A 27,695-nucleotide genomic window follows, 5' to 3' on the forward strand; every position below is an offset into this window, starting at 1 on the left:
TCCCAGAGGGTCTGTGCTATTCGGGATCCTTGGGGTGTTCCTACCTCTATCAAGTATAAATGTAAAATGGTTAGGTTTAGGGTAAGGACGTCCCAAGGAATCCGGATAGCAGTGACCGTTCATAGAGTGAGAAACTGGCACGATATTTGAGAGCTCGGCAGCGACACAGACATTCATTAGTTAGATTTTTTTTACAGCCGGCAGAAGCGATTTTCGAGTGTCTGTCCCAGATAGTTTCCGTAGAGACGATGAAAATAATTACCAAGATGTCCTTGATCCAATTGAGGAGTAAGTAGGCTATATTTAAGTTGTGATATCGTTAGGAAATATTTATGCCTACTGTGTTAAGTCAAATTTGATTTATTAAAAAAAAAAAAAAATTGTTGATAACGTATTGTCGAAAGCACGTAGGCAATATTATTTACTGTGTCGATAGGGGAGTAGGCTAGTGTACATTTGACTTGTAAAAGACACAAACACATAATCTAATCAAAGTAATCAAAGATAAAGTATTGCTCCTATTGAAATGTAATGTGTTTTTAGTGTGTATTCTGTTGCATTAAAAATGTCACTTTAGCCTATTAGATCAAATTCAGTGTGCGCACGTCTGATTTGACTTAATCCATGTTCAGGTGAGGCCATTCCATGTCTTCATTGCTTTGTAATGAGAAGGCAGTTTGGTAGAAGGTGGTAGACGGTTTGAGGACGCTACAATCACCCCTGGAGGAGGTTCTTGGGACACTGCTATTTAAGTCTGAGCAGAAGTTGACATTCAAAGGTGGTGGTGCTATATTGCGTTTTATTTTGAATACCAGGCAGATGTTGGAGTAGAGAATGAAATGGTGTAAACTGAGCAGGTTGAACTTGTTGAGTACACTCTTAGAAAAAGCGGTTCCAACGGGTTATATGGCAGTCCCCATAGAAGAACCCTTTTTGGTTCGAGTAACAACTCTTTTGGTTTCCATGTAGAACCATCTGTGTAATGGAACACAAAAGGGTTCTATCTAGGCACCAAAGGGGTTCTACCTGGAAACAAAAAGGGTTCTCCTATGGGGACAGCGGAAGAATCCTTTTAGGGTCTAGATAGCACCTTTTTTCCCGAGCGTAGGCCTATGTTGCCGTGGTTTTCTATAAAAAATAAATGCAACAGGCCCTGTGCTTCTCTGGAGGATCACCGACTCAGTATGACTATAATGAACAGTTCTAATTTGCACCGTTATGCAATTATTACGAGACTGGATACAAGTAGCTAATTCTGGCAACCAATGTTCTAGCATGAATTAATTGAGGCAAGCAGATCAGAGATGTCAAGGTGGTACCCAAGAATATGCTACAGTATGTGTATAGTGTAAATAACAACTACCAATAGACCTTTTTAAATTATAAGCATTTAGTCAATCAAATAATTACTCTGTAAAACGAGGAATGCAGTTACTCTATTGAACTAGTAGGATGAAAGAATTGACACTCAAACAATTACAGTGTACATGAAATACATTATACATTACGGAATAACAGAGTATATGACTATCACCAATAGGTTAAAACAACGTGGTAACACGTGTCTTCAGTTCAGAATGGTCTCTAAGTGAAAATATGTGTGTCTGTAACACACATGAGCTTGGTAGCAAGTTCTCAAGGTATGAACAAATTCACTGTCCTTTTAACCAAATTCAAGCAGAAACTCACACCGAACCTGAATTAACATTTCTTTGCACTTTGCTAGTTATTACAAAAGACAGGAAAACACAGCCAGATTCAAATCTAATCAACTCATTGTAAATGATAGGAGCGCATGCTTGTGTTGCTCCCTCTTTGATCTATCAGCTGCCTGACAAACAAAATAACACTCTGTGTAACAATAAATCCATAGCACTTACAGTACAATAAAATATACAGTTGAAGTCGGAGGTTTACATACACCTTAGCCAAATACATTTAAACTCAGTTTTTCACAATTCCTGACATTTAATCCTAGTAAAAATTCCCTGTCTTATGTCAATTAGGATCACCACTTTATTTTAAGAAATGTGACATGTCAGAATAATAGAGAATTATTTATTTCAGCTTTTATTTCTTTCATCACATTCCCAGTGGGTCAGAAGTTTACATACACTCAATTAGTATTTGGTAGCATTGCCATTAAATTGTTTAACTTGGGTCAAACGTTTAGGGTAGCCTTCCACAAGATTCCCACAATAAGTTGGGTGAATTTTGGCCCATTCCTTCTGACAGAGCTGGTGTAACTGAGTCAGGTTTGAAGGCCTCCTTGTTCGCACATGCTTTTTCAGTTCTGCCCACACATTTTCTATAGGATTGAGGTCAGGGCTTTGTGACGGTCACTCCAATACCTTGACTTTGTTGTCTTCAGGCCATTTTGCCACAACTTTGGAAGTACGCTTGGGGGTCATTGTCCATTTGGAAGACCCATTTGCGACCAAGCTGATGTTGCTTCAATATATCCACATAATTTTCCTGCCTCATGAAGCCATCTATTTTGTGAAGTGCACCAGTCCCTCCTGCAGCAAAGCACCCCCACAACATGATGCTGCCACCCCCGTGCTTCACGGTTGGGATGGTGTTCTTCGGCTTACAAGCCTCCCCCTTTTTCCTCCAAACATAACGATGGTCATTATGGCCAAACAGTTCTCTTTTTGATTCATCAGACATTTCTTCAAAAAGTATGATCTTTGTCCCGGTGTGCAACTGCACATTCATCACAATGGTTAACCTATGCAAAATAATAGGAAAACATTTCAAGCTTATTAATAGCATTACATTTAGCCGAATTGGGTACACATACAGTATGGCGCAGGAAAAAGTCAAAGAAAAGAAAACAACCAGATTCTAATCTAATCAACTATATTTAAATGATAGGAGCGCACTCTTGTCGCTCCCTCTGAACAGTGCAATAAAATATATAAAAATTCATATTCATTCTTTCTCAGGCTCCAGAGCCTGTAGGATGGGCCCTACAGGCTCTGGAGCCTGAGAAAGAAAAGCATCTTCGGATGCTTTGGGGGTCACTGACGCCAGGAGAGGTGTGTGAATTAAATTGTCATGTTTGGATTGTTCAAGAGTTCGTAAAGAGATATATGGCAGTTTGTTAATTATTTGGCTTGACATACAGCCAGGGCAGTGTGCGACGGCATGCGCTTGTGACATTTGTTTGTAGACCACCATAATATCAAAGAAGACCTCGTATGTAGTCTAACAAACGTTAGAAGAAGATGGCGAGGGTTTATTTGTCTTTACCATATATTTGTCTTTATATAACAAAATATTGTTTAAATAGGAATAAATAATTTAAGCTGTTTTGGATTTAAATTGCTAGCCAACGTTACTTGTTTACTTACATCAGCCTAGCTAACGTTAGCCAGACAATTTTGTTTAGCTAACGTTAGCTAGCTAGCTAATTGTTTTTGTAGTTTTCAGTTTGTATGTTACGTTAGCTTGCACTTCAATGGCATCCCTCGAGGAGGTCTTATTTCATCTTTCCAACCAGGCGAAGTACTATGGCACCACTGATCTCGACAAGAGGCGCAACATTCGTAGGGGGCAGAAATTCACTATTCAGGGTAACGTTAAGCAGTTCGCTTCTATTACATAACTGGAAGGATTTAGCTATGAACAGCCATTTTCAATCTAGGTAGTTGATCATCCAGAAGTTGCTAGTTATACATTTAGTTATATGACTGTCATATTGAGGTATCTAGTTATAAGTTAACTCTGATCAATCAAATGGATAGGTCTAAGCAATTATGGTCATTCCAACTGCCCTTAACTAGGTATCTTTGCTAGACAGACACACAGACTAGAGTAGGGAGAAATAAAGGGTGAGAATGAAAGAGAGAGGTGGGAAAGAGTGAAAGACAGAGATTGGGAGGGCGAGAGAAACAGAAAGTCAGTTGTGCAAAATTACTTAGACTTGAGTATTTCAACAACCTTTGTCTTCAAACTTGTTAGGCAATCACATGTACCTATGGGGGAAGGATGACCAGCCACACAGGAGGGTGATTTTCACTGAGGAGAAGGAACCCATGCTGACCGAGATGCATGTTGACCATTTTGGAGTGAAGCGCATGATTGCCAAAATCAACATACACTTTTTGCATGGGATTGTCAAGGATGTGGACAGCTGGGCATGTGAAATAAGTTTGGTTATCGATCACATTCTATTATTTCTAAAATTATTATGATTTCAATGAATGTCATATCAGAGAACACAATGTTTCAATTTGTCACCTTCTGCTTAAGTGAGTACCAGTCTAGCCTGATGGCGACTGATTATTTTACCAAGTGGGTGGAGGCAATACCCATTAAGGTCTGTAAAGGAAGAGAATGTACTTAACTCTAAATTCCCTTCTGTAACCCATTTAAAAAGGCTGCTTGGAACCCAAAATTGTATTTTCTTTTGTATGATACCCATCAAGGACCAGACTGGCGAGGCCACCTCCAAGGCGATGATGTCTTCAACACCCATGGTTCTCCTGAGGTCATCTTGAGTGACCGAGGTCGTGTACTCTGGAACAAGTTACGGATGTTATAGGTTATATTCTGTCACCAATGTTTTTTTGTTGCTTTTTTTACAATTCATTTTTGTTTTTCCATGGTACATAATCATTGTTAATAGATATCCCTTTCCTACCCCCTCCTCCAGTTTTGGATGAACGGACCAACCACACCCTCTAGACTGCCATGGGCAAGGCCTTGACGTGTTCCAGGAATGGTGGCAGAACAACCTGAAGGTAATTATCTTTGCACCCAACATTAGCGTCCAAGCCTCCAGAGTACTCACCCTTTTGCCTACAGTACGGACGGGATCCGCAGCTGTTTACTGAGGTAAACAATGCATTTGTATATAAAAGTATTGCCTATACTGTAGTATAAAAAATGTGTGATTTACTTTTTCTATTGCTTTTTGTATAATGTACTTTTGAGATCACTGATACTCAACCTGATGTGGTGGAAGTTGTCGAACCAGATCAGAACGCCTTCAAGGACCACCTTCAGGCACGGACTGAGAAGGATGTAGAGGTTTTTGACCAGGTCAAAATTATTGTCTGCTGTTAATTTATTTTCTGGCCTTCCAAGAGCTATATAAGAGATGTATTTGTAATAATATGAAATATAATTGCATTTATTTCTATTATCAGTCAAGGTGAGACTGAACATGGACAAAGCATATGAGGAAAAAGGAGAGCCACCGGAGGAGAATCAAGGGGACCAAGTGCTTCGACATCCGGGCAAATTACTTGGCTTGGAAGAAGGGCGAAAGGAAGACGAGACCTGGGAAAGCCTGGTGCTCTTTCGCTCCTAGCTGGGCTCACCATCCGTTAAGGTGAATATAAAATCTCAGATGATAACTATTTGCAATTGCCTACTTGTGGTGGATGGCATCGCCATGCTGTCAGCAGTACCAACACTGGCCCAGTGGTTTCTCCAAATAGTCAATCTCAAGGCTAACCACTGGGTCGCGCTAAGTAACCACCACTTCCAGGTACGTACCGTTAAGGTGTAGGACTCCAGTGGTCATGACACCACCCTGGAGTTTCTCTCACAACTCATCTCTATCTTTTCCAGGGACCATCCCTTACCAACCCCACACATCAAAAATGAGACGGGTATCCTTTCTTTTCTGTCTGCCATTAACATTATTGCATGTCTAATCAAACATTCAAATTAAATAATTCAATAACTGTATTTTTACATGCCTGATAATAATTTAACCTTTGCTTGTTTACGTCTGTCTCCTACCCTGTTCCCTTTACTCTGCTTCTGTTCTCCAGGACCTAGGGGTTCTGCCTAACACCCAGACGTGGATCCACCTGATGTCCTCCATTACCAACCACTGTCCAACTTTTCATTACATCAGCTACTGTTATTGTCAAGTTGTCATTATCTGCTAAGAAAAAGCAAGAAAACTATCGTCCAGGGCACATAATGTGAGCTGCACAGGTTAGCTAAAAACACTAGCACTGCAAACACTCAGAACAAAGAGGGCAGCAGAGCCTGGACTTTGCAGTTTCCCTCATCGAGTCCACATTCCAAGACTTACTACCTGTTGAAAACAAGTGACAGGCAGAACCTGTCATCCAAACAGCACCCACCTCCTCTCTATTCCACACACCAGAATTCAGTATTTCAGTCTGATTGCCATGTGAGTGTACAACAAATCTGAAAGTAAATTGACACATGTACCAATGAAATATCAACGTTTATGTATTTAAATCTAAATTATTGCTAGATTGTTTTTCACAGCTGTTTCATAAGGTGTTTGTTATTGTGAATTGTAACGTATCCCTTGATGGTATTTGTTCCACATTATTAATTGTTGTATCGTAAGACATACAATAGATATAGTCAGCCACAAGGGTGTACTAATGAGCTATGTTTTTTTTTATCACAATAGAGGACTAATATTATTTCAGTGTAGATAAGGGAAGGCCTGTTTAAAATGAAAACATGCCAGCCAGACAAGCCAGTGTATGAATCAAATGTATTTGCATATGAATAGGGTGGAAATTAGCTGACTTTGTGATCTGTAAGGTAAGTAACAATGTGGTAATTGGTAACAAATATGAAGTCAGGATCCTAGTCAGACTTTTGTTTGTCAAATCCTGATTAAATATAGGTCTTCATGTTTTTTAAAACGTTTTATTTAACCATTATTTAAATGTGTATCAAATCTGTAAGAAATTGTGGGTCTAAATCAATGACAAACAGCTGAAATGCTCAGGATCTGTGATCAAAACTGGCTGGGGTGTTTTCGGTTCCGTTTAGTATAAGGATATGCATCTGCACTTAAATGAATAGCCTGATTCAATGGGATTCTCCTGAATAAAAAATGTTTTTATCTGTTAAGCTGTTTTGTCTATGGATTTTCAGGAGCTTCTGTATCATGTTTTCTATTTGTATGGAAAACGTGATACCTATTTTGACATTGTTTTATTAGGTCATCAACACCATGGTGTGGTCCCAAACTGCTTCAGTAATAGTGTGTCCAATGCCTGTCTTCCTGTTATTTTCCAAAGATGAGACTTCCTGCAACCTACTTTAATAACTATACTGAACAAAAATATAAATGCAACAAGTGTTGCTTCCATGTTTCATGAGCTGATACAAGATCCCATGTGATGTTCCATAGCACAAAAAAAAAACATTTTTCTCCAATTTTGTGCACCAATTTGTTTACATCCTTGTCAGTGAGCATTGCTCCTTTGCCAAGATAATCCATCCACCTGACAGATGTGGCATATCAAGAAGCTGATTAACCAGCATGATCATTACACAGGTGCACCTTGTGCTGGGGACAATAATAGACCACTCTGAAATGTGCAGTTTTGTAACAACACAATGCCACAGAAGTTGAGGGAGTGTGCAATTGGCATTCTGACTGCAGGAATGTCCACCAGAGCTGTTGCCAGATAATTAAATGTTAATTTCTCTACCATAAGCTGCCTCCAGCGTTGTTTTAAAGAATTTGGCAGTGCATCCAACCGGCCTTACAACCACAGACCATGTGTAACCACACCAGCCCAGGACCTCCACATCCGGCTTCTTCACCTGTGGGATAATCTGAGACGAGCCACTCGGACAGCTGATGAAACTGAGTATTTCTGTCTGTAATAAAGACTTTTTGTGGGGAAAAGGGTGGGCCTGGGAGGTGGGTGGGCCTATTCCCTCCCAGGCCCACCCATGACTGCGCCCCTCCACAATCATGTAAAATCCATTGATTATGGCATCATTTTTTAATTTAAATTGACTAATTTCCTTATATGAACTGTGATTCAGTAAAATTGTTGAAATTGTTGCATGTTGTGTTTATAGTTTTGTTCAGTATAGAAGGATGACGTGAGGTTCAGGGCTAAATATGCTGTGCACTCAATGTACAGTTTCCTATTTTATATGATTGTCACTATTTAAATGTCTAAAGGAGCCTGGTGTGCGAAGCAATGTGATGTGCCAATTACGATCTATCCTCACATATGTCTTTTAAAATGATGTCCACCGTGTAAACTTATTTAGTCCTAGGATGATGTTTCCAACTGAATTCTTTCCATAACCTTCAATCAGAACAAGTTTTATGTCTTTTATGATGACATCTGACAAAGAAATAGCATCATTAATGGACAGAATACAGAATACAAAGATCCCTTAGTTATATGAATTAAGCTCTGCAACAAAATCAGTAGATACTCACCCTCATCTGTGGTTAAGATGCCTTCAAGCAAAGGAATTGTTTCACTCAATGGAGGCTGCTGAGGGGAGGACGGCTCATAATAATGTCTGGAATGGAGTGAATGGAATGGGATCAAACACATGGCAATGTGTCCTTAGTTATATGATTTAGTATAAAGCTCTCCAACAGAATCAGTAGATACTCAGAAGATACTCACCCGCCTCCCCAGTCACTACAGACCCGGGTTCGTTGCAGCGATGGGACAAGACTGTAACTACCAATTGGATATCACGACATTAGGGAGAAAAAGTGTAAAAAAATAATTATTATGAAGATATTCACCCTCATCTGTGGTTAAGATGCTTCAAGCAAAGGAATTATTTCACTCAATGGAGGCTGCTGAGGGGAGGACAGCTCATAATAATGGCTGGAATGGAGTGAATGGAATGGCATTAAGATACCATTCCACTGACTCTGCTCTAGCCATTACCACGAGCACGTTCTCCCCAGTTAAGGTGCCACCAACCTCCTGTGGTTTCACTATCTACAATTGAAAGGATATACGGAAGTTTTGTAAGATAAAGTGTAAAGATTAAATTCATATTAAATAATCTACAATACCTGCTACATATTTTAGTTGTGTTAAGTTTTATCAATAATTTTCTGGTATTTATTGCAGTAAACACAGTGTATGGTTGGTTTAACTGATACAGTACATGTCTGTTTTCTATAATAACAAAATGGATTGGCTACATTTGATCTCATAAATGTTTTTGTAATAAATCGGCATCATTCCAATAGAAGTCAGTTCTAGTTTAAGTTCTAGTTTGTCACCGGCCTGATAATGTGGCTAATGGCACTTTGCGTCTTGAAAGTCCAATATTGTGAAAACTTGACTGCTGACATACAAAACACTTTGGACTGTAACAACACTGGACTTAATGTAAAAAAAATACCAATATTTCGTTTTTGAGTGGATTTAACCTTTTAAGGTGAATGCGCTAACTGTATCCAATGCTGATTAAGAGTTTCTGATAAATTACTCAAATATAAATAGCTCCAGTATTGATTGCGGAATGCAGATCATTTTCTCTTTACAATTAACAATGACACATACTGGCCCTCTGCACGCTCAAGTTGTACAACTGATGTACAACATATTTGACACAAATGTTGCGATAAAGTACAACAGATATTTTGGAGTAGTTTGTCTGCATTTATTTATTTTCTATAGCTCATTTTCCAACTGGGTTCGGGTGACCATTGTTTGGGAATTGTGTAAATCACAGAAATAGAATATCATTATTTATGTTGGATGTGCATAGATTTGAGAGAAATCCATCTTTAACTTTCTTGCTGAATGTTGGACTTATATGGCAGAGGTTTCCCTTATGAGCCTTTCTCCTGGGATTCTTATTGCGCTTATTAATATAATTCATAACTATATTTTCTTCCAGAAAATTGCGTCAAACTATTTCTAAGTAACTAAAATCGACAAAACAACATAGACTTCAAAGTGGAGTCTTTCTATCATCTCAATGTGTTCACAAAGAAACAGAACAACACACTCACCTTATCACACGGAAGCCATCTTCTCCAAATCACAGACGAGGAGCTCATTATGTTTTAAGCATTGTGATGAAGTATCCCACACTCTAATCTGTTACATTTGTGTCTTGTCGCAGCAACTTCAGGTTATGATTTTCTGACTTAAGAAAAGGAACAGAAGGACACTCACACAGGGAACACACACAGTTATAGGCACACACGTACAAAGTACACACACACGCACACACACACACACACACACTTCTCCCCAATCACGTGACTTCATATCAACCCCTACACTTTGTGGTTTATATCATCATGAACACCAAAGGTGCCTGTAAAGCATCTTCACTCTCACTTCGCCTCTGATCATAAACCTATGCGCTATGATAAATTACTTTGTTCTTTTAATTTGTAGACAATTGTTTTATAAGTAGAAGTAGTGTACTATTCATTTTCTTTAATTTGATATCATTGTTTTCTTGTACAGATTGCAAGTGCATGTACAGTGCATTCGGAAAGTATTCAGACCCCTTGACTTTTTCCACATTTTGTTACATTACAGCCTTATTCTAAAATGGATTAAATCATTTTTTCTCTCATCAGTCTACACACCATACCACATAATGACAAAACAGAAATACCTTATTTACGTAAGTATTCAGACCCTTTGCTATGAGACTCGACATTGAGCTCAGGTGCATCCTGTTTCCATGAGATGTTTCTACAACTTGATTGGAGTCCACCTGTGGTAAATTCAATTGATTGGACATGATTTGTAAAGGCACACACCTGTCTATATAAGGTCCAGCAGTTGACAGTGCATGTCAGAGCAAAAACCAAGCCATGAGGTCGAAGGAATTGTCCGTAGAGCTCAGAGACAGGATTATGTCGAGGCACAGATCTGGGGAAAGGTACCCAAACATTTCTGCAGCATTGAAGGTCCGACAAGAACACAGTGGCTTCCGTCATTCTTAAATGGAAGAAGTTTGGAACCACCAAGACTCTTCCTAGAGCTGGCCGCCCGGCCAAACTGAGCAATCGGGGGAGAAGGGCCTTGGTCAGGGAGGTGACTAAGAACCTGATGGTCACTCTGACAGAGCTCCAGAGTTCCTCTGTGGAGATGGGAAAACTCTCCAGAAGGACAACCATCTCTGCTGTACTCCATCAATCAGGCCTTTATGGTAGTGGCCAGATGGAAGCCACTCCTCAGTAAAAGGCACATGACAGCCCGCTTGGAGTTTGCCAAAAGGCACCTAAAGGACTCTCGGACCACGAGAAACAAGATTCTCTGAATACCTGAATGCCAAGCGTTACGTCTGGAGGAAACCTGGCACCATCCCTACGGTGAAGCATGGTGGTGGCAGCATCATGCTGTGGGGATGTTTTTCTGCGACAGGGACTGGGAGACTAGTCAGGATTGAGGGAAAGCTGAACGGAGCAAAGTACTGAGAGATCTTTGATGAAAACCTGCTACAGGGCGCTCAGGACCTCAGACTGGGGCAAAGGTTCACCTTCCAACAGGACAACAACCCTAAGCACACAGCCAAGACAACACAGGAGTGGCTCTGGGACAAGTCTGTCCTTGAGGGGCCCAGCCAGAGCCCGTACTTGAACCCGATCTAACATTTCTGGAGAGTCCTGAAAATAGCTGTGCAGCGACGCTCCCCATCAAACCTGACAGAGCTTGAGAGGATCTGCAGAGAAGAGTGGGAGAAACTCTCCAAATACAGGTGTGCCAAGTTTGCAGCGTCATACCTAAGAACAACCTCTCTGGGATATGTGGGACGCTAGCGTCCCAACTGGCCAACATCCAGTGAAAATGCAGAGCGCCAAATTCAAATAAATTACTATAAAAATTTAACTTTCATGAAATCACACATTCAATATACCAAATTAAAGCTACACTTGTTGTGAATCCAGCCAACGTGTCAGATTTAAAAAATGCTTTTCGGCGAAAGCAAACGATGCTATTATCTGAGGATAGCAACCAAACAAACACAGACCATCATATTTCAACCCTCCAGGCGTGACACAAAATGCACAAATAAAGATATAATTCATGCCTTACCTTTGACGAGCTTCTTCTGTTGGCACTCTAATATATCCCATAAACATCACAAATGGTCCTTTTGTTCGATTAATTCTGTCGATATATATCCAAAATGTGAATTTATTTGGCGCGTTTGATCAAGAAAAACACTGGTTCCAACTTGCGCAACGTGACTAAAGAATATCTCAAAAGTTACCTGTAAGCTTTGCAGCAATATTTCAAACTACTTTTGTAATACAACTTTATGTATTTTTTTATGGAAATAATCGATAAAATTGAAGACGGGATGATCTGTTGTTCAATACTGGAGGAAAACAAAATGTAGCTAGCTTTCAGGTCATCCGCCTCTAACAAAGAGCACACTTCCCTCTAGCCTCATTCTGAACAGTGTTACTACTGGAGGAAAAACCTCAACCAACTTCTTGTCAATATGGGGGCGCTGTTTCCCCATTGGAAAAAATCGTGCCCAAATTAAACTGCCTCGTACTCAATTCTAGATTGTACAATATGCATATTATTATTACTATTGGATAGAAAACACTCTCAAGTTTCTAAAACCGTTTGAATTATATCTGTGAGTAAAACAGAACTCATTTTGCAGCAAACTTCCTGAAAGGAAGTGAAAAATCTGAAATCGAGGCTCTGTTCCAGGGGCTTCCTATTAATTTGCCTGAAATCTATGGATATACATGCACTTCATACGCCTTCCACTAGATGTCAACAGGCAGTGAGAGGTGGAATGGGGTGTCTAGCTTGATCTGAGGTCGAACAAGAGCTTTTGGAATGACGTGTCTGGAGATTTCATTGTCTTCGAAGGTGCAAGAAGGAACCCCAGATTGCCTTCTGAAAAGCCTTCGGTATACACGGTAGATATCTCCGGCTCTGATTTTATTTGATAGATGTGATAAAAACATCATAAAGTAGTTTTTTTCAACCGAGTTGTATCAGTTTATTGAACGTTTATTGCGAGTTTTGGAATGTTCTTTTCTTTTCTTTGCGTCAGGTGAAGTTGGGCACGTTTGCGCCACATGGCTAGCTATGGGGGTGAAAGCATCATGTTGTGGGGGTGCTTTGCTGCAGGAGGGACTGGTGCACTTCACAAAATAGATGTCATCGTGAGGTAGGAAAATTATGTGGATATTTTGAAGCAACATCTCAAGACATCAGTCAGGAAGTTAAAGCTTGGTCTCAAATGCGTCTTCCAAATGGACAATGACCCCAAGCATACTTCCAAAGTTGTGGCAAAATGGCTTAAGGACAACAAAGTCAAGGTATTGGAGTGGCCATCACAAAGCCCTGACCTCAATCCTATAGATAATTTGTGGGCAGAACTGAAAAAACGTGTGGGAGCAAGGAGGCCTACAAACCTGACACAGTTACACCAGCTCTGTCAGGAGAAATGGGCCAAAATTCACCCAATTTATTGTGGGAAGCTTGTGGAAAGCTACCCGAAACATTTGACCCAAGTAAAACTATTTAAAGGCAATGCTACCAAATACTAATTGAGTGTATGTAAACTTCTGACCCACTAGGAATGTGATGAAAGAAATAAAAGCTGAAATAAATAATGCTCTCTACTATTATTCTGACATTTCACATTCACATTCTTAAAGTAAAGTGGTGATCCTAACTGACTTAAGACAGGGAATGTTTACCAGGATTAAATGTCAGGAATTGTGAAAAACTGAGTTTAAATGTATTTGGCTAAGGTGTATGTAAACTTCCGACTTCAACGGTATGTTTCAGACAGTTGTATGAGGCTGTGCTGCTTGTGTTAGTAAGTAACTACACTTTCACTTTGAGCCTCTTAGTTTCATCATGCTTTATGTCCTACATATAAAATAAATACTCTTGTATTTCTGGCTCATTTTCAAATTATGTTTTTTTAGTCCGGCAAAATAGAGATTGTAGTATGATATCAGGTAATATCATGTTGGCCTTTGCTGGACACGCATAGGCCTACTGTTGAACAGAGTCGGTCTCAGTGTATAAAAGAGGATACTATTCTTAAATAGTTTTGTTAAAATAATAGCTTGAAACATTTAATGTTTACACAGGCAGCCCAGTTCTGATCTTTTGACACTTATTTGGTATATCTGATACATATCTGATCTTTTCCCAGTGTGTAAACAGAAAGAAAACACATGGAATCTGGTCTTTTGAGTTCTGATTCATACCATATACGTGTTTGTACATGTAGTATATATTTTTGCACATGACCTGCCATCACCAAGACTACCACTGTCACGACTCCGACCGAGGCAGGCTCTCCTTCCCGTTCGGGTGGCGCTCGGCGGTCGTCGTCACCGGCCTATTAGCTGCCACTGATCCTTATCTCCCCCTCCTTATGTGTTCATTGGTTACACCTGTTTTGTGTTTGTTCTTAATTAGTTGGGCTTTATCAGTCAGCCGGCTCGCCCGTTTCTTTGTGCGGGATTGTTTATTTGTAAGCTTGGTGTTTGTTAGTCTGACGTTACGTGTTTGTGTATGTTGGAGTACATTTCTGAACTGTCATCGTTCCCCGTGTCTGGGGCAGTTTATTTTGAGCACCCAGTGTCAAGTTGGGTGGCCGTTGTTTCTCCGTGGTTCATTAAATGAACGTTATCATTGAATCCTCTGTCTTCCTGCGCCTGACTTCGCACTCCGACACCCAGTCCTTACAACCACACCAAATTTTGATTGGAACAGTGAAAGGAAATGAGCATTGCATCTGCGTGCTATTTCAGAGAATACGACAGTGTGAATGCGCTAATCTGATATGGGAGACATATAAAACTGTCAGAACAGTACGGGAAAAAAAATTGTACATGAAGTAAAATCCTTAGGATGGCTGTGTAAACACAGCCTATGAAAGAAACCCCTAGACTTGTGCGGAAGTGAACGAAGCACAGAAGTGCTCAAGTCACTTACTCACTCATCCCTGTCGCGCATAGGGCAAGGTCCACAACTTCAAACTTAGAACTGGATGCTCGAAGAATTATAATTTTGACAGCATGCATGTAGGCCGATGGGATACATTCAATATTTCATTTCAAAAGATCTTATCTGGACCTTTCAAAACCAAAGTATATTGCCATAAAAACACAATAATTGATAACATGCAATCATATTCATGTTCATCTTTTTAATTTGGGTTATATAAGTACTTCTCTCGCATAGAAGTCAAAAAAGAAAAGAAAACAGGGATATTGAACTTTTCATCAATTTCAATAAATGTAGCATCTTGTGGTAAGAAAATGTTGCATCTCTTGTGAAGATAGATTGAACCATGTATTAGGCCTAATATTCAAGTCCAATCTCTAAACTGTAGCTGGGCTGTATTAGCTGTGATGTAGTAGTGTTTTCCTTGTATAGAAATGAAAACAAATACATTGAACTACACTAAATGTTGCATAGTTAAAAAATATTGCCTCTTGTGAAATTACATGATCCATCCAAGAAGAAGAAGAAGAAAAAGAAAAAACAACAAATCTCTTAATTGTTGCTTGCTGGGCTGTAACTGAGCTGTAAATAGGCTGTCCAGCTGTGCTATAGATGTATTGTATAGCTGTGCCATCTCCCTTGTGCTGCTCAGGGCTTGACGGTCAGCTGGGCCTGACCGTACACCTGCCTGAGTGCAGCACAGTCCAGGCTGGCCATCAGCTTGGTGGGTCCCTCCCTTCGTGGGGTAAAACTCTCTGTCCACGTCAGGGACGAGCCAGCCAGGATCAGACTGGAATACACACATATACACACATGAGTATGCACACACACACACACGCACACGCACACGAAACACACACACACACACATACAGGTATCACTCTGCTCACCTGTAATGTTTATACTTGGGTGGCATGACTCCTGGCCCCTCCACACGAATGTACACATCCTCCAGGTTGAACTTGAACGGGTTGGTGAACTCCATAGTCACAAACATCTCCTCACTTACCTTAGCCAGACCAGACACCTACAGAGAGGGGATGAGAGTTGGTCCTGATCCTGTCCGTGAAGACCCAGCAAGGATTGATAAACTGAGCATATTTGGAAAATACTTTGTATTCTATACCAGGGATGTCAAACTCATGTCGCAGAATTCAGTCTTTATTCGGTTTTCAACGAGGTCCGGAGGGCTGCACTGAAAATTGGTTATATTTCCTCGCCGTCAAAATTAGCCCAAAATAGTCCTCTATGAATTTTTCAGTGCTCCCTGACTGTCTTGTTCATTTAGCTGATTATTAGCGACACTGAACACAGTCAAGATAGTATATGAATGCAGGTCCATTATAATTTCTACAGTTTCGATTTGGTTTTTGTCATTTTAAAGTATATTGAGTTCGCACCTCCCCACCCCCAAAAAAACATTAAAAAATGTGCCCGATTGGACCCCCTGCGGGGGGGACGTATGTTTGACACCCCTGCTCTATAGAGTACAAATTGATTTGTTTCAGGCTGTGAGCATATTACCACTCCTAAAAACATGACCTCTGACCTGGACAGAGAGTTTGGGGTTGTGAAGAGTGACGACCCTCATGGCGGTGACAATCTGACCCGTCTCCTTGACCTTCCCAGTAGCGATGAAGTGGAGGTTGGCCTGCTCCACCAGCTTTCTCATGTAGTCCTGGGAACGCACCTGGATCACTTTCTTCTCAGCTGTGGACACACAGAGATGACTTTCTTAGGATATGCTTTGTCTCCTTGAGTTTACTTTAATTTTCATGTATTTTGTCGGGTCTTGCTTTAGAAATATTGGAGTTCAACTGGCTTGCCACTAGTAACTAGAATATTGATCTTACAAGAACCCACCAACCCACACACACCACCCCTCCTCCCCCACCTGCCCACCTTTCATGGGATCCAATGTCACTTTAAGGGTCTTGAAGAGGAACTCAGAGCTGGTGACTCCTGTGTAATACACCACGTTGCCACTGACATACACGTCCCCGGTGTGAGCCTGGCCACTCTTGTTGTTGAACTCCAGCTTCAGCTCGAAGTCATCCCCCACCCTCACCTCGATCAGGGGCATGTCCAGCTCCACATCAGCCTCTGGAAGGATGGCCTTCTCACGCTGACAACCGTACTCCTCTGCCTTCTCCAGAACCGTGCGCTCCTCTGGGCTACCTGTGGATGTGGGAGACCACAGATGAAAGGGAAAGATTATACGGTTTGATTCAGAAGTAGTCCACATTTAGAATCTGGGTTTTCAGAGTGGTCGTACCTCGTTCACACAGAGACAAAACCCTTCTTTTAACATTTAAATCAAATCAAATGTTATTTGTCACATGCGCCGAATACAACAGATGTAGTAGACCTTACAGTGAAATGCTTACTTACAAGCCCTTAATCAACAATGCAGTTTAAATTCACATATAAATTTGAGTTATAGATCTATCATTCTCGTTGAAAGCAAGTCCAAGAAATGTTAGATTTGTTCTGTGTGCTATTTATATGCTACCCATGCTTAAGTTTAATTTTTGTGTCGTTTACTTTCAGTTTTGTACACCAGCTTCAAACAGCTGAAAATACAGCGGTTTAGACGGTACAATGATTCTCTACATGATACTTGCTTGTTTTGTCACGTAAACTGAAATTAGGCTTACTATTAGAATTTTAGCCAGCAGGAAATGGTGGAGTGATTTCTGCATAGGTCCTTTTTAATCTGTGTTCGGGAAAGCGTCCCTTTACGCTTTTGCTCTGTGACACTCCCTCCTCTCTCCTCTCTTACCTTCGGGGAACTTGTACTGGTCAGTGATGTCACGCCGAGTGTCCTGGCCGGGAGCTTTGGTCACCACCATCCTACCAACATGGCTGCTGTTGACTTTGACCGGCTCCAGGGTTCCATCTCTGGGGTTCCGTGAGTAGAACACCACATCACTGTTCACCTATAGAAAAAATGGGACACATTCATCATGTCAAATTCCAGTAATTAGTCATCTATTGATATGTTTAGTCATATGTAAGTCATATACTAGTAATACCAGAACACATGTACTGGTACCGTATGTTCACTACTACAATTGAGCTCACTGATTCAAACTGATGCAAACAAAAAATGGACTGTCTTGGGAAGTGACATAGGGGTTGTAACATTTTGTATACTGTCCTGTGCAGTTGGTGTTTTGCGCCACTAGGATGGCTCATTGTTGTAGTATTTACCTCAGCAAACACGAAAGGTGCGTCGAACGGGAAGCAGATCTGGCCATGTTTGATGGCCTGGACGGATGCAGGGCCACACCTGTACATCCCTGGATACAATGAAAGACACATTAGGTATTAGTAATATCCCAAATAATGATATAATATAGTAACTACACAGCATGTACATTTCATAACATGGTTATGTAAAAATTATAACATGGTCAGTTAAATTGTGTGTGTGTATGTGTGTGTGTGTTTCTGTGGGTGTGTGTTTGTTTCTGCGTATGTGTGCGCGTGTGTGAGTGCCTGTGCCTGTTTCTACAGTATATGTGTGTGTGTGTGTGTGTGCGTGCGTACATGCTTGTGTGTATGAACACCTCACCATCACTGGTCTCTTGGGGCGTAGCATCCACAGCCTGCCAGCCCCCAAACCCTTGAGGAAGGTCTGGCCTGCTCATGTAGCACTCGTTCCAGCAATGGTAGTTCCTACGGCAACACATCCATTCCATTATTTGACATTACCATAAATCATTGTAAATGCAGTCTCTCCACTCATGAATTGTATTTTTAAATGCTCAAATCAAATCAAATCAAATCAGAAAGTGATTTGTCTGCCACTGGAACAATTCTACCAGATAGAGTCCTTGGTGCGTTGCTTGTCAATTCTGCCGTTCTCATCCAGGATGATGTCAGTTTTCAGGTTGCCGTCATTGTCGTGGGAAGAGAAGAAGTTGGTGACAACCCTGGCGGGGATGCCCAGACAGCGCAAGACTGCCGAGGGGGAAGGAAAGAAACTGTATCATCAGCAACAACAAAAGAAATTCAGACTTTTTGGGAGAATTCTTCACATCAAATAGTAGGAAATTAATTTGAGTGATTAATTATGAAATCCTCCCAAATATTTCACTCATTAGCATTGTAAAAACCCCAAAACTTTGCCTAAATGATTTTTGGGAAATCCTAGTTAAACATTTCTGGAATCATTACAGATTTCAGAAAAAATTGAATTTTCTGAAAGTTTGGAGAATATTGTAGCCTTATGCAGGTCTCACAGGTGTTAAAGACAGCAGCGTAGACCCAGCACTGGGCATAGCAGACGGGCATCTTGCTGCTGGAGTAGTTGAGGAGGATCTCAGTACTTCCAGTCCAGGAGGTGGGTGCCACTCCGTAGGTGTAGTCACCACTCCAGCTCCCCACCAGCACCCCGTCGTCGTCACGAGAGTTCAGCTGGGAGAGAGAGGCAAACATACGGTTCTCTGCATCCAAAATGGCACCCTATTTCCTTTACAGTGCACTTCTTTTGAACAGAGCCTTATGGGCCCTGGTCAAAAGTAATGCATTATATAGGGAATACCCTGGTCAAAAGTAATGCATTATATAGGGAATACCCTGGTCAAAAGTAATGCATTATATGTGAAATAGAGTGCCATTTTGTATGCAAATAGCCTGTTACAAGCCTATGAGTTGTAAGTACAAATCTCTCTTCAAGTAGAAATAAAGAAGAGGGCACAACAAAACCTATTCCCCCTCAGGAGACTGAAAAGATTTGGCATGGGTCCTCAGATCCTCAAAAGGTTCTACAGCTGCACCATCGAGAGCATCCTGACCGGTTGCATCACTGCCTGGTATGGCAACTGCTCGGCCTCCGACCGCTAGGCACTACAGAGGGTAGTGCGAATGGCCCAGTACATCACTGGGGCCAAGCTTCCTGCCATCCAGGACCTCTATACCAGGCGGTGTCAGAGAAAGGCCCTAAAAATTGTTAAAGACTCCAGCCACCCTAGTCATAGACTGTTCTCTCTGCTACCGCACGGCAAGCGGTACCGGAGCACCAAGTCTAGGTCCAAGAGGCTTCTAAACAGCTTTTACCCCCAAGTCATAAGACTCCTGAACATCTAATCAAATGGCTACCCAGACTATTTGCACTGCCCCCCAACCCCTCTCCTCCTCTTTTACAACGCTGCTACTCTCTGTTGTTACCATCTATGCATAGTCACTTTAATAACTCTAGCTACATGTACATATTAGCTCGACTAACCGGTGCCCCCGCACATTGACTCTGTACCAGTACCCCCCCATATATAGTCTCGCTATTGATATTTTACTGCTGCTCTTTAATTACTCGTGACTTTTTCTTATTGTTATCCATATTTTTTTTCAACTGCATTGTTTGTTTAGGGGCTCGTAAGTAAACATTTCACTGTAAGGTCTGCACTTGTTGTATCCGACGCATGTGACTAATACAATGTGATTTGATTTGGTTGGAAATGTGTCTTCTGGCAAGGAGTCTTTTCTCAAGCCTCCATGGAGTTTCTTCCCCCTATAAATCTACTGTGTGAAACGGTTGTACTGTTAGAACGTTGTGACCTTAATGGGTTCTCTGTACGGACCGGTGGTAACCCCGTAACGCTCACCATGGCTGAGGCCTTCCGGGCTACTTTGATGGGGTCGCCCCTGTTGGTGATGGGCATGGCAGCTTTATCCATGATGAACAGACACGCATCCAGCACCCCATAGTCAAACTGCAACAAGCAAAGTTCAGTTAAGTGTTCACTGAACTTCTTTGACGATCGCATAGAGAATCAGACAGTTTCTTAAAGCCAAAACAAAAAGATGACAGACAGGTAATGTGTATGGACTAAGACACAACCGTCCTGCTATTTGACGTATAATGACTTACATGTACAGTAGTTACAAATTAATTCTGCATGGTACAGATAGCGTATCACCACACCCAAACCAATCATTGCGTAGCTAGTAGTGGTGCACTGGGTCTCTCTGTACCTGGCCAAAGTTCCAGGGCCGCTCGGACACGTCGTCAAACGCCCCGTGGTAGATGACTCCCACCTCGTTGAGAACACACTCCTCCCTCTCATTGCTATCATCCAGGAACACAGAATCAGCTGGTGGAAGGAAGCCAGAATAATAGAATGGAATCTATTATCGGAATGTAGATGAATAGACTCACGAGATTAATAGAGCTAAATCGATCAATCAATCAGCACAAACAACTGTTGTGGGAACAGGCTAGTGTGATTGCTGTCATCAGTGAGTGTCACAGACCTGCCACCCAGGGGTTGAACAGGATATAGACATCTCGACTCTCGTCCTGCCTTGTCCTGCGGATTCCGTATGGCGTCACCACCGCCACGTACGTGCGCCACTTTCCCACAATGCAGTCTGGCGCTGGGGTGATCCCCACCGTGACCACGTTGTCTGCGCTGTCCAACACCCGGCCGGCCCACGGGCTCTGGCGGTCACTGGTCACAGACACAGGGATGTAGGTGCCCTTACTGAACTGGGGACTGCCCCCTGGTGGATAGGAGGAACAGGGGGAATGACATGTCAGGGCAGGGGTAGACCTAGCTCTGGTCTTTGGCTCCGGGGTGCAGTTTCTTCTAGGTACAGATCTAGGATCAACTTCCCATTCCTCAATCCTAACCTTTACCATTAGTGGAGAAAATGTAAAACAGACCAAAGATCAGGGTCTAGGGGCCACTTCACCCTACACCAAGCCTTCGTACTAACACCCTGGACTAGAGCTATGGTAGACCTATGGTAGACCTAACCACTGATACAGGAAAGAAAGATAAATACCTGCACATATTCCTCCTTAGTTTTATTATGTTTCAAGTGGCGGTTGTAACTAAGTGCGGGAACATTCAATGAAAAAAAGATACAATGAATGTTCCCGCAATTAATGTAACCGCCACTTGAAACATAATAAAACAATCTTTTTTTCATTACTTTACTTTTGGTACCCTGCATCTGGATGCAAGTTTCTAGATGTATGTACAGTAAACTACTTCTTAACCAGTAACCACTGATACAGAGTTAGCCCTTTTTTAGCTTAGGAAACTTTTTTAGGTGGGGGTTTCTTTATCTCACCGATGACGAACTCCACAGCAAACTGGTCGTCGGAGGGCTTGTAGGGACGGTCGAAGGTCACCTTCAGCTGGAACTCCTGTCCCCTGCGAACGACGAGGTGGTCGTTGGCATACAGGTGGGTGGTGTGCTGATGCTTATTGACCTCGTCTGGCTTCCGCAGCATGTTCACGTCCCAGATGTCCAAGAACTCTGATAGGAGAGTAGGAAGAGAACGAGGAAGAGCGAGATGAGGAGAGAGGAATATAAAAGGGAAGAGAGAGAGAGATGCAGACTTGTCATCGTAACTTGGGCCCTGATATTTTTCCATGTGACCTTGAGCAGTTATTCCAATACACCTCTGTTTCAGCAAAAAGCTGAGGGATGGGCCTGGAGAAATGTAACGTCTCTCAAATTCATAGACAGAGCTATGGATGCAGAGGAAGGTCCTAAAAATGGTCAAAGACTCCAGTCACCCTAGTCAAAGACTGTTATCTCTGCTACCGCACGGCAAGCGGTACCGGAGCGACAAGTCTAGGTCCAAGAGGCTTCTAAACAGATTCTACCCCCAAGCCATAAGACTCCTGAACATCTAGTCAAATGGCTACCCAGACTGTTTGCATTGACCCCCCCCCCCCATCCCTCACCCCCTCTCACGCCCTCTTTACACCACTGCTACTCTCTGTTGTCATCTATGCATAGTCACATTAATAACTCTACCTACATGTACATACTACCTCAAATAACCGGTGCCCCCACACATTGACTCTGTATCAGTAACCCCCTGTATATAGTCCCTGTATATTGTCATTTCACTGCTGCTCTTTAATTACCTGTTACTTTTATCTCTAATTCTTATCTGTATTTTCTTGAAACTGCATTGTTGGTTAGGGGCTCATAAGTAAGCATTTCACTGTAAGGTCTACCTACACCTGTTGTATTCGGCGCATGTGACTAATACATTTTGATTTGAAGGACTGAACATCCATGATATCTAAATGATAGTTTTAACCAGATTTTGAGGCATTTACATCGTTTACATTTACGTTGTTTACAAACATTGGAGTAAAACAAGCTTATGTTTTGGGTTCTGATGAGGTACAACAGTTGAACTAATCATGAGGCATTTATAAGTTGCCTTCTTCAAGAATCAGTGTGTGTATATCATTCAATTATAAGTCCAAAAATGGATGTAGCAACTAACGATTCTATCTTCAACATAACGTAACGTATGGAATCCTGCAAGTTCAAATGTATGAAGAGTGGTAGAGACATTCTGGATTACGTTGCGTGTTCAACTTTGGGAACCTTCTCATCTTAGGGATAGACAGACAGCTTTGTCTGCAGACTGTGGTGACGTATAGTAAAAATGATGAACTGTAGTCGAAGATCAACAACGTGATTGTTGTTGGTTGTTGTTCTTTTTGGGAAACTCGCTACAAGATATTATTTAGATGGCTATGACTGTCACACCCTGATCTGTTTCACCTGTTTTGTGCTTGTCTCCACCCCCCTCTGTCGCCCATCTGCCCCATTATCCCCTGTGTATTTATACCTGTGTTCTCTGTTTGTCTGTTTCCAGTTTGTCTTGTCTCGTCAAGGCTACCAGCATTTTTCCCGTACTCCTGTTTTCGCTCTAGTCCCTGTTTTCTAGTTTTCCCGGTTTTGACCATTCTGCCTGCCCTGACCCTGAGCCTGCCTGCCCTTCTGTGCCTTTCGGACTCTGCTCTGGGTTACTGACCTCTGCCTGCCCTTAAGATGCCCCCTGTTTTTGTGATAAACTTTTTTTACTTTGAACTGTCTGCATCTGGGTCTTATCCTGAGGTCTCATAATTACCCATCATGAGGGGACAGCTGAAGTCGCTTCCAGTCTGTTAGAGGTTCTATATTCCAGTCATTCCATTCTTATTCAGAACCCTGCCTTGTGTTCTAGGGAGATAATGCTGAGGAAAGGAGAACAGTGACGAGGCTGGTAGACTCAGGATGTGTCTGAAGACGTGTGTTGAGATAACTCTGAACGGAATGCCATTCATTTGTCAGTCAGCATCCTAAATCTACAGGAAACGTGTCATTATAGGGTCTCTTATCGTTTGTGACCAAGGCACATACTGACTCACAAACCAACACTCTGACATACAAACACACTTCTGTCTCTCTCTGTCGCACACCACACACACACTCAAACACACACACACACGTGCACGCACCCACACACACACACAGGCTCCTTCTCCTCCTTACCCTTGAGTGGAGGGGGTCCTCGGGGCATCAGGCCGAAGGGCTCGAACTCAGGCACCTCCTCCCCATCTGCATTGGAGCTGGCGATGGGGGCTGCACTGCGTCCGCGGTGTGACACCTGGGGTTGTGTCTTGGCGGCGGGCTCTGAGTCAGACATGGTACCAGCGCTGAAACGTCACCTCACGGGCCTGGGACACAGACAAACGGACGAACAGAGAGAGACAGAGACAGAGACAGAGACAGAGACAGAGACAGAGACAGAGACAGAGACAGAGACAGAGACAGAGACAGAGACAGAGAGTCAAATAGACAAGCAGACATTTCCTAGGTACAGTATGGTATCATATCACATGACGACTCCATTCATATTCAGCTAGCCCTTGGGGAGGACACTCCCAGTTGTGCAGCAGATGCTAAGAGATTAACTGTTCCCACAAACCATCTGTTTCACATTGAGGTAGGGCAGCAATAGCAAACTTTAGTACTGACCTGGATGAGGTGCACGTAAACTTGAACACAAACCACATGTCAAAACAATTATATATATTAAATTTTACATTTTCGTCATTTAGCTGACGCTCTTATCCCGAGTGACTTACAATTAGTGCATTCATCTTAAGTTAGCTAGGTGAGACAACACACATCACAATTGTATCAAGTACATTTTCCCTCAACAAAGTACTTATCAGCGAAGTCAGTGCTAGTAGGACTTTGGGAACCACTTCTATGTGTGTATTAGTGTGCATTATTGTAGTGACTAGGTCAGTAAACTTAGGTTTGAATTGATCTGTGGTTTCACTGAGTAGAGCCTGTGTTTATTTTTTCTTTCATTGTTTATTTCCGTGCTGTATTAAAGAGGAGCCTACTGAGGGTGTAATTCCAGAAAAGCAGTTGGCAAGGTCAGACATTTTGGGGTGTTTGGTTGTTTGTTTTGGCGTGTTGTGTTATTCTCCGTCCCTTGTGGTCAGTGTGTCACCAGACTGTGCAGTTAATCTTCAAATTAAAGAGAGAAAACGGTCGTAAATGACAAGGGAAACTTTAGTGTCAGTGTGTGGGGGACACAACAATGTCATCAGATTCCTTTGCTTAGAATCATTGTGTATTTATTTGTTGTTGTAATTTTGTAATTTTTATCATTTTCACAACGAGTAGTGTACCAGTACAATTATGCCAGTATCTGTGGTAAAACTAACAAATTACCTTGCACATTTACAATTAGTTAGGTAATAATATACATTAACAAACTATATCTAAGTCCAAACTTGGCAGTCCAAGTATACTACAAGCAGTGGTGCAACATTACTAATAGTGGGTTAAATGTAAATAAAAATCTCGAGACGTACCGTAAGTCAATAAAGCAGCACTGAAAAAGGAATTACTTCAACCAACCATCCCCTGGGGGTCTCTCCCTTTAAAGCCTATTTTATTTGAGGTTAGGAGGGAGGGGGGGGTGGTTGTTTAATGGAAATTATTATGTAAATATGGTCATGCTGTTTTAGTCATTAAATACACAATGGTTGTTTTCATGAAAATGTAAGTATGGCACAATATACGTCATGCAGCTTTGTGGCACAAACAACGATTTAAGAATTTAGTTATGTAATGGGCGTGTGCTGTGCTGTGCTGGTCGAGGAGATAGGTTTGGGGTGTGGGATGGTCTCTGGCCAGTGTTGGAAAGGTGAGTCATGGACCTGCACAGTGAGAGCACTGTTTCACCGTGGCACACACACATGCACACGCACACACACACGCTCACATGGTGCCGTCACCCCCTTCATCTGAACATTAGCTGGTCAATGCTGATTGTGGAGAAACAACATCACCACAGGTTTTTATCGATGTTTTCTGGGACAGCGCTGTGCCTTTCTGTGGTGTAAATGCTGCAAGTTATTACTATTTTCAGCTATTAGTCAATGGATGATGCCATATAATACTGTTTGTATAGGATAACATGTTCATAGTGCAAAATAAATTATTGTGCAAAGTGCAAAAAATACCGCAAACCTTATTATAATATACAGAAATCCTCCCTGTATGATGCAATTTGCATCATATTATGCAAAGCACAGCATCGTATGATGCAAAATGCATCATACAGGGATTATTTCTGTATTTTGAAAGTTATATATCTTGAAATCTTGATTGCTGACAAGAAAAATGTTTTGGGACTATGTCAACAATGGACTAATGAAACAAATACCAAAAGATCGTTTTTGGGTGGAGTTTTCCTTTAATTCGATTTTTTTCTTGAACAATGTGTGTTACAAAGAGGTGACTATTTAAATAGCGTTTCATAAACGGAGCAATATGTAAATTGTGTTCTCTTTATGACGCACATTGTTGAAGAATATGTTCTAATTTCGTCATGCTACCAGATTATAATTAGGTTTTTCATATTTTTTGCACTTTGCACAATGCTCCTGTGCTACGAAAATGTCCCCCATATACACAGTTTTATGTAGTGTGTACTTAGACACGGAGGCGTTGTGCAAAGTAGAAATGTGACTCCTGAAAGGTAAAAATTATCCATAGTTTAACAGCATTTTACAACAAAATGTGGATGTAAAGGAAAAGAAAAAACACAGAAGCAAATAACCCTAATTCTGAACCAGATTACATGATGTGGAATAAAGAACCATTCAAACCAGCACTCAGTTCTCACTCTGGTACTGTAAAATTAGCTTCCATTTAGGACTCTCATAAGCCCACAGCCCCCCCCCCCCCATAAAAAACTCTGCTTTTACCAGCATTTGGAAGTTTCCTAGAGGAAAAAATGGTGTACTAGTATACAGCAAAACAACAAAAAGTACTGCAACTAAATTTAGAGTACTGCAAATGATGCATTCTATGAGGCATCGCATTACTTTTCATCAAAGCATTGTCAAATACATGCAGTATCAAACAAATAAGATTGGAGACAGAAAACATTGCTTGACCAGTGACCACTGAAGAGTAAACTCACCTCTGTAGAAGTTGAAGAGGGGAAAGCTGCAGTTGTCTGATAGAGTTGATCCTCAGGGGCTGAGTGTCTGTCTCTCTCACACACAAAGACAGGCTGTTGCTGGGGTCCCTCTGAATCCATTTATATACAGGAAAGGGAAGGGCCCTCTCCATGGCAGAGATAGGTTGTGTGTGTGTGTGTGTGTGTGTGTGTGTGTGTGTGTGTGTGTGTGTGTGTGTGTGTGTGTGTGTGTGTGTGTGTGTGTGTGTGTGTGTGTGTGTGTGTGTGTGTGTGTGTGTGTGTGTGTGTGTGTGTGTGTGTGTGTGTTTGCAAGAGAGCCAGCCCCAGGGTGAGTTGTTGCTGGGATGGGCTTGTGAGTGTGTGTCAAATCAAATCAAATCAAATTGTATTGGTCGCATACACATGGTTAGCAGATGTTATTGCGAGTGTAGCGAAATGCGTGTGCAAAGTTTCCTAAGGACTAGAAGCGAGGTGTGTGTGTGTGTGTGTGTGTGTGTGTGTGTGTGTGTGTGTGTGTGTGTGTGTGTGTGTGTGTGTGTGTGTGTGTGTGTGTGTGTGTGTGTGTGTGTGTGTGTGTGTGTGTGTGTGCTAACCAGTCCCAGCATTAGTTGTGCGATGGGTTGTGTGTAGGAGGGGTTGAGGTTGGAAAGGACAGGATTAGGCCCTTGGGTGGCGGTTTGGCCAACTTGAGAAAAGGGTGGGGAAATTGTCATCTCTGTTTGCCAGGCAGT

At 41.8% G+C, this 27,695-nt stretch overlaps 1 protein-coding gene and 2 long non-coding RNA genes across 3 annotated transcripts; 1 reads left to right on the plus strand and 2 right to left on the minus strand.

Moving 5' to 3' along the window:
• Nucleotides 1-4,236: 4,236 nt before the first annotated feature.
• Nucleotides 4,237-6,864, plus strand: LOC139534395 (uncharacterized). The gene is made up of 3 exons (XR_011666944.1): nucleotides 4,237-5,341; nucleotides 5,584-5,624; nucleotides 5,790-6,864. It is a non-coding gene; the product is annotated as an uncharacterized lncRNA (long non-coding RNA).
• Nucleotides 6,865-7,721: 857 nt separating this feature from the next.
• Nucleotides 7,722-9,911, minus strand: LOC139533429 (uncharacterized). Its single transcript, XR_011666746.1, has 3 exons — nucleotides 9,755-9,911; nucleotides 8,400-8,456; nucleotides 7,722-8,289 (listed from the first exon to the last, which is right to left on the minus strand). It is a non-coding gene; the product is annotated as an uncharacterized lncRNA (long non-coding RNA).
• Nucleotides 9,912-14,892: 4,981 nt separating this feature from the next.
• On the minus strand, nucleotides 14,893-27,104 carry LOC139534396 (coagulation factor XIII A chain-like). The gene is made up of 15 exons (XM_071333517.1): nucleotides 26,965-27,104; nucleotides 24,006-24,190; nucleotides 21,789-21,977; nucleotides 20,964-21,212; nucleotides 20,685-20,803; nucleotides 20,315-20,422; nucleotides 18,953-19,127; nucleotides 18,533-18,671; nucleotides 18,283-18,386; nucleotides 17,919-18,007; nucleotides 17,488-17,644; nucleotides 16,608-16,883; nucleotides 16,255-16,415; nucleotides 15,596-15,732; nucleotides 14,893-15,495 (listed from the first exon to the last, which is right to left on the minus strand). The coding sequence occupies exons 2-15, from the start codon at nucleotides 24,157-24,159 to the stop codon at nucleotides 15,354-15,356; spliced, it is 2,199 nt and encodes a 732-aa protein (XP_071189618.1). The 5' UTR covers nucleotides 24,160-24,190; nucleotides 26,965-27,104; the 3' UTR covers nucleotides 14,893-15,353.
• Between the last annotated feature and the right edge of the window lie 591 nt (nucleotides 27,105-27,695).

This window comes from Salvelinus alpinus, chromosome 11 (genome assembly GCF_045679555.1).
Source record: "Salvelinus alpinus chromosome 11, SLU_Salpinus.1, whole genome shotgun sequence".
Lineage (NCBI taxonomy): Eukaryota > Metazoa > Chordata > Actinopteri > Salmoniformes > Salmonidae > Salvelinus > Salvelinus alpinus.

Coding starts and splice junctions, on each gene's coding strand:
- LOC139534396 (XM_071333517.1), bottom strand. CDS start 24,159: ATGTCTGACTCAGAGCCCGCCGCCAAGACACAACCCCAGGTGTCACAC. Junction 18,008..18,282: donor GCCCCAAGAGACCAGTGATG/GTGAGGTGTTCA, acceptor CATTGTATCCAG/GGATGTACAGGTGTGGCCCT. Junction 15,733..16,254: donor ACCCCAAACTCTCTGTCCAG/GTCAGAGGTCAT, acceptor CCCTCTCTGTAG/GTGTCTGGTCTGGCTAAGGT.